The sequence below is a fragment of the Crocuta crocuta genome, unplaced genomic scaffold, assembly GCF_008692635.1.
Source record: "Crocuta crocuta isolate KB4526 unplaced genomic scaffold, BGI_CrCroc_1.0 scaffold27, whole genome shotgun sequence".
Lineage (NCBI taxonomy): Eukaryota > Metazoa > Chordata > Mammalia > Carnivora > Hyaenidae > Crocuta > Crocuta crocuta.
Genome location: NW_027532250.1, coordinates 7,461,962 through 7,468,211, shown reverse-complemented (window position 1 = coordinate 7,468,211; position 6,250 = coordinate 7,461,962). Strand labels below are relative to the sequence as shown.

Genomic DNA, 6,250 nt, shown 5'->3' with positions numbered 1-6,250 from the left:
TGGGAGCTGCTCTCAAAGACTCTGAAGCAGTTACTGATTCTTACCTCGGGCCTTTCCCCTCGGTATTTCTTCACTTCCTCTGGGAAGTTGCCCAGACCCCCTGTCAGGTGACCCGTTTCTTGACCGTCACGGCGTCCTGTGGCCTCCCCCCATCAAAGCACACTTCCCTTTGCTTAATAATTATGTTTACTTGCGTCTCTCTCCCCTACCATACGGCGAGCTACACTTAGGTAGAGACCCCGAATGTTTTGTTCAGGAATGTGTCCCCAGCTCCGGGAATGGTGACTGGCACGTAGCGGGTGCTCAGTAAACATTTGCTAAGTGAAGGAACGGATGCCTTTTGCTAGATGATGCCAGATTGCTCTGCAAAAAAGGCTGTGGCACTTCACACTACCAGCAGCCACGTGAAGGTGTTCATTTCCTCGTATCCTCCCCCGAAATGTGTATGGTCCTTCGTCAATCCCACGCTCTTTGCGAGGCGCCAGCCTGGCCGAGGAAATTTCCGCCCCCTCCCCAAGCCGGAGGCGGAGACGGTTTCGGAACCTCAGGTGCCCAGACCCGCGGCGCGCGGCGCCAGGGGGCGCCAGAAGCAGAAGACGGTGCAGCGGCGAGCAGGCGGGCGCGCGGGGTCCCCAGGGNTCCCCCCGGTAAGTACTGAGCGCCGGCCTCGCGCGCCCCGCCCTCCTCCCCCCGCCCGCAGCAGGCTGCTGTTTGTTGACTGACTGTGCGACGGAATGCCTGACCCTGCCTTTTCTCCGTCTCCCAGCAGAGTTTGCCTTCCAGCAGCCGTACGACCAGGCCCACCTGCTGGCGGCCATCCCGCCTCCTGAGGTCCTCAACCCCACGGCCTCGCTGCCCACGCTCATCTGGGACTCGCTGCTGGCCCCGCAGGCACAGCCCGTCGGCTGGGCCGCCCCACGGCCCCAGGAGGCCCCCGGGGCTGCGGAGCTGACCTCCCTGTCGGACGACGACAGCGGGAAAGGCTCGCAGCCGCCCAGCCCCCCGTCGCCGGCCCCTTCGTCCTTCTCCTCCACCTCAGCCTCGTCCCTGGAGGCCGATGGCTACGTCGCCTTCGCCGGCCTGGGCCGGTTGCCCGCGCAGCTGGCGGGGCTGTCGGTGGCCAAGGACTCCCAGACGCGCAAGGCCTTCAACTGCAAGTACTGCAACAAGGAGTACCTCAGCCTGGGGGCCCTCAAGATGCACATCCGGAGCCACACGCTGCCCTGCGTGTGCGGCACCTGCGGGAAGGCCTTCTCCAGGCCCTGGCTGCTGCAGGGCCACGTGCGCACCCACACCGGTGAGTGTCCCGCGGCCCGCTCGGGGTGGGGGTGGGGTGCGCCGCCGGCGCCTTCCCCGGTGCGGAAACTTGAGGCTCCAGCCCCCGCACCGAAAGGTGCGGCGGGAACATCCACTCATCCCCTCCGGGCACACGCCTAAGGCCCGGCGGTCTCCATGTCTTCGCGGGCTGGGGGGTGGGAGGGAGTTGGGGTGTGGGAAAGTGGGGGCCAGGTGTGAAGGAGCCCACCGAACTCCGCCCTCCCCGCCTGGCCGGGATCCTGTCCCAGGACCTCTTCAAACCTTGAGCTGCTGTTTCTCCTCTCTGGGCCTCAGTTTCCTCACCTGTAAAATGAGCACAAGGCCGTAGTGTGGGGGTTCCCTGGGTTACAGGAAAGAAAGGTGTGCAGGGAGCACCTGGGCTATGACTTGATAGGTGATAACTGAAATGTGGTTTTTTTTTTTAACGTTTGTTTATTTTGAGAGTGAGGGAGGGGCAGAGAGAGGACAGCACCACATGGTCAGCACGGAGCCCCATGGGCGCTCAAACTTACAAAATGGCGAGATGGTGACCTGAGCTGAATTGAGCCACGCAGGCGCCCGCTGAACAGAAATGTTTTTGATGTTAGCTCTCCTTCCATGCTGTGTGACCTCAGGCTAGCGAGTTAACCTCTCTGAGCCTCAGGATTGTGACAGCATAATCAGACAGGGTGGGCTGGATAGCGTTTTTTAGGGTGGCTGTCACGATTCAGTGGTTCCTTAATCACTTCATAATAACTTTATCTATTGTGGTTCTCAGATCTGCCATCCCTGCCCCCACCGTGGAGCAGATAAACTCAGTGCTGCCATGCAGGCCCCGGGAATACCTTTGCCGGCAGAAACCACAGTTCTATCTGTGTTTCAAAAACTTAATACTAAACGTGTAGAAAATTGTGAAACGGAGATTTTCGATCCTCTAACTTTCTGGAAATGTGGAAAAAAGGAAAAGGCAGCCGCCATGTCCTTTCAGAACTTGAAAGATGGAGCCCACCACATTTGGGGCTGCTCTTTGGGGTGTGACTTTGGGAGAAGGTTCAAGGGTCAGAGCTGTCAGCTTTGGGGTCAAGCTGACCGGTGTGGAGGCCTCCCGCTCTGGCCTTCCCTGGCCCAGCGGCTGACCTCTGGGCCACCGGGGTCCGCGGGGTTGTTCGTTANCCCCCCCCCCCCATTTCTCTTTCTTTGTGCACACAGAGTCCTGATTTTAAAGGGACCTGATGTAAAGGTCCAACTGCCTGGCCTCTGTCCTGGGCTGAGAGGGCTCTATTTGGGAGTGTAGAAACCACTGGGGTGCTCCTGAGCCCCCCAGCTCCGCTTGCCTCCCTCCGGACATTATTTTCATGTAAAGGCATGGCCCCGACACAAAAAGCCTGTTGAAATGCACCATCACCATCCCCATTGACTCCCATGGTGAGTCTTAATGGTGGGCCCAGTGGGTGGGGGCTGGGGGGGTGGAGCAGGTGCACGGGCCTGGGGTGCCCAGCACCTGTTCCGGCCGCAGCTGCTGGCCCACGGCGTGTCAGGCCCCTTTAATCCGGGGAGTATCGCATGTACAGTGCCCCCCTCGGCGGCCTTTGTCCCCGCCGGCCTGGTGCCGATTTCACACTCGCCAGGATCACCATAAAGACGTCTGCGGGGGCGGGGGATCTGCAAGGGGTGCGGGCCTGTGCCTGCTGCTTGCACACACAGGCCTCCACCCCATCACATCCTACGAGGGAGGCCTCCCTCCTTTGTCCATGTTTATGTCTGATCCTACATGCTGTGTGGGAAGGGCACTGCCCGGGGCCTCCTTTACCTGGGTCAATGCAGCAAATCAACAGCCCTAGGAAAGAGGTGCCGTCGTAATCCCCACCTTACAGATCAGGAAACTGAGGCACAGAAGGAAATCACTTTCCCAAGTCACAGCTCAGAAGGCTGGAGCCAGGGTCCCTTCACCTCTGCCAAGGAAGTAGAGAGGGTGGTGGCTTTTTGTGCCCTGGGGAAACAGGACTCCATGTCCCCTTACCCACGTCTGCATTCAGTAAGCCCTTAGTTCACCAGGGAGTGTGTGAGGGGGAGGAATTTCGTGTGGACCTTGTGGTGCAGTCATTAGACCTTTTAGACCTAGTATGCAGAGGGCGCTCAATAATGACAGCCAGTTAACCCAGACATCCCTTCCCTAGTCCTCCTGCTAAGTCCCCCTAGTCCGGTGTGGCCCGTCTCCTTGTGTATCTGCCCCAGGAGACTGAGCCCAAGGATGGCTGGTTCTGTAGTGGCCCTCAGGCATCGACGTCCCAGCACAGGGCCCCAGGCACCCAGAGGCTGATGGGATTCATTCATTCCCTGCTCCTGAATTCCAACACTGGGATTTAACCAGTGGGCCATGGCCTAGGGGCATATTTTAGGCCGAGAGTAGGAAGGTAGAATTCTTTTTTTTTTTTTTTTTTAGTAAAGAATGTTTAGAGTATTATTGGCTGACACATAGTAGAAGTTTGATAAGTCCTTGTTTACTGAGCTACTATTTGGGCTTTTTATTTAGTAGGAAATGCTGCACCCCCAAGACAACAGAATCACATTGTCCGTGTTTTTGGACTGTGTACTATATCGTCTTCATTGGGGCAGGAATTAGGGAAAGTTGGTGAACCAGCATTATCTGGTGGTGATTGAAGGTCAGGCTCCTCTGAAGCTTTCTCTTTGTATGAGCACTTACTGAGTGAGCACCTACTGTGTGCCTAGCTCTGCGAGCAGGACTCTTCAGCACGGCCCTGGCCAGGCACAGGTAGAAAGGGGTTCCAAGCAAGTCATAGGTAAAAGGTTTCTGTAGCCTCTTGGGGGTCCCAGGCCCTGGGCTAGAGGCTTGGGATGAATTTAGGGGAGATCCCTACTCATGGGGACACGATTATACATCATGCGGGACAGACAAGACTTGAAATCACCGGAAAGAAGGTGGCTGGGCGGCAGCATTGTGCTGGGGAAGCAGCTCAGGGAAGTGGCCCAAACTGCTGGGGGGCCAGGTGTGGCAGGGAGCCTTTAAGGCCGACCCAAGCTCTGTCCCCAGATGAAGTGAATCCAGGCGTGATAATAAGGAACACCCACTATAACCCCCTTGACTGAGAGGCCAGTCTGTGTAGTGGTTAAAATCAGGGTCTCTGGAATCAGGCTGCTTGGTTCTTGCTGGGTGACCCTGCATTCCTACTTGGCTTCTCTGTGCCTCAGTCTCACCATTTCTAAACTGAGGACAAAGGTAGGACTAAATGACGTGAGTGTCCCTGGCACAAAGTAAGTGTTCAGTAAATTCAGTCGCCGTCACTGTCCTGGCTTGTTGAGCGCTCCCAGCCAGCTTGCCACAATGAGTGCTTTATTTACCACTTCTGGGTTACCGACTCCTGTAGGTGCTGCGGGGGTGAACAGCTCCATTTTACAGATGAGCAAATGGAGGCTCAGAGAAGCCAGATGACCTGCTCAAGGTCACACAGTGGGAAGTGGCAGAGCTCTGATCATATCCAGGGCTTTGGACACTAAATGATACGGTTTTTCTGGGTCATGGGATTCCTTCAGGGTTGGGGGCATCTGGGGTCACACAGCCGGGGGTGGGGGTGGGGGCCAGGACTTCAGTAAATGTCATCTGTTACCCCCAATGGCTTAGCACTCAGCGCTCCTGTTTTCTGTCCCCAGGTGAGAAGCCCTTTTCCTGCTCCCACTGCAGCCGAGCCTTCGCTGACCGCTCCAACCTCCGGGCGCACCTCCAGACCCACTCGGATGTCAAGAAGTATCAGTGCCAGACGTGCTCCCGAACCTTTTCCCGCATGTCCCTGCTGCACAAGCACCAAGAGTCCGGCTGCTCAGGGGGTCCCCGCTGACCCTCAAACTCCTCCTGCCTCTCCAGACCCTCCCCCGACCGTGCAGCCGCCCCAGCTCCAGGGGGAAGGAGCCTCCCTCCTCACTGCGGGACTCCCTCTGAGCTCCCCCTTTGGGCTGCGTTTGCCCCGCAGGACTCTGAGGACCTTTTTCCAGTTCCCTCTGCCCTGGTGCCTCAGTGGGCTCGGAGGGAGGCCCTTCCGTGGACGCTTCTGTGAGCGGCGGACGGGGAGGGTGGCTGGTAGCCCAGTGTTTCTGGAGCCGGCCTTTCTGCGTGGGTTTGTGTATCCAAAGGTGTTTGGATACAGCTGCTTTGAGCTCCGGGACGAAAGCAGACCGACTGATAGGAAGCTACCCCCCCCACTCAGGGGAACCCACTCCTCCCCCGCCCGGAACCCTCAGGCCACCCCTCCAGGAGGTGTGACTGACTATGCAGTAATCCACCCCCAGGTTCACCCCCGGGGCCTGTGGGGGCGGCACACAGGACTGGTCTAGACCCCAGGATGCCCCCGGGCCAGGCAGCTATTTCAGCCTCCCGTTTGTCATGGTGTCACCTGTTTCATGGGCAATTTAACATCAGCCTCTTTTGAGACTGTGAGTAATTGCCGTCACTTGTTGGGGGCCCGAGTGGGGTGCTTCAGCCTGACCGATGTGTCTCCCAGGACTATTTTTGGGGTCTGACAGGTGGGCCCGGGAGGAAGATGTTTACATTTTTAAAGGTACACTGGTATTTATATTGCAAGCGACATTTTGTACTAAGGAAACGTTTTGTATAGTTATATGTACAGTTTATTGATATTCAATAAAGTGGTTAATTTATGTATTAAAAAAGTCTAGTTTCATAGAGGGGCAGGTGTTTTAAAGAGCCTTCTGGAAGGGAGGAGGGGGCAGGGATTCATGGAGCTCTGGGATATTCCGGACACAGGCCTAAATCCTGTCCCCTTAAAACGTGGCTTTGGACTTCTGACTTTGACTGTCAGGGACTTTATTTGTGCACATGGGTTTTCCTCTGAGCCCGGGTGTCCTGTGTGATGTAGAGGTTGGGAAACACCTGTGGGCCAGTGAGCAGTACGGGGGCGTGGGGGGGGGGGGCGGGGGCCTT

The 6,250-nt window shown here is 57.2% G+C and overlaps 1 protein-coding gene across 1 annotated transcript; it reads left to right on the top strand.

Annotated features, from left to right (window-relative positions):
* The first annotated feature begins 347 nt into the window (after positions 1-347).
* Positions 348-5,973, top strand: SNAI1 (snail family transcriptional repressor 1). The gene is made up of 3 exons (XM_077778335.1): positions 348-615; positions 701-1,297; positions 4,966-5,973. Exons 1-3 carry the CDS (start codon positions 348-350, stop codon positions 5,148-5,150), a joined length of 1,050 nt encoding a protein of 349 aa, XP_077634461.1. The 3' UTR covers positions 5,151-5,973.
* Positions 5,974-6,250: the final 277 nt, after the last annotated feature.

Coding starts and splice junctions, on each gene's coding strand:
- SNAI1 (XM_077778335.1), top strand. CDS start 348: ATGATGCCAGATTGCTCTGCAAAAAAGGCTGTGGCACTTCACACTACC. Junction 616..700: donor GACGGTGCAGCGGCGAGCAG/GCGGGCGCGCGG, acceptor CCCCGCCCGCAG/CAGGCTGCTGTTTGTTGACT. Junction 1,298..4,965: donor CCACGTGCGCACCCACACCG/GTGAGTGTCCCG, acceptor TTCTGTCCCCAG/GTGAGAAGCCCTTTTCCTGC.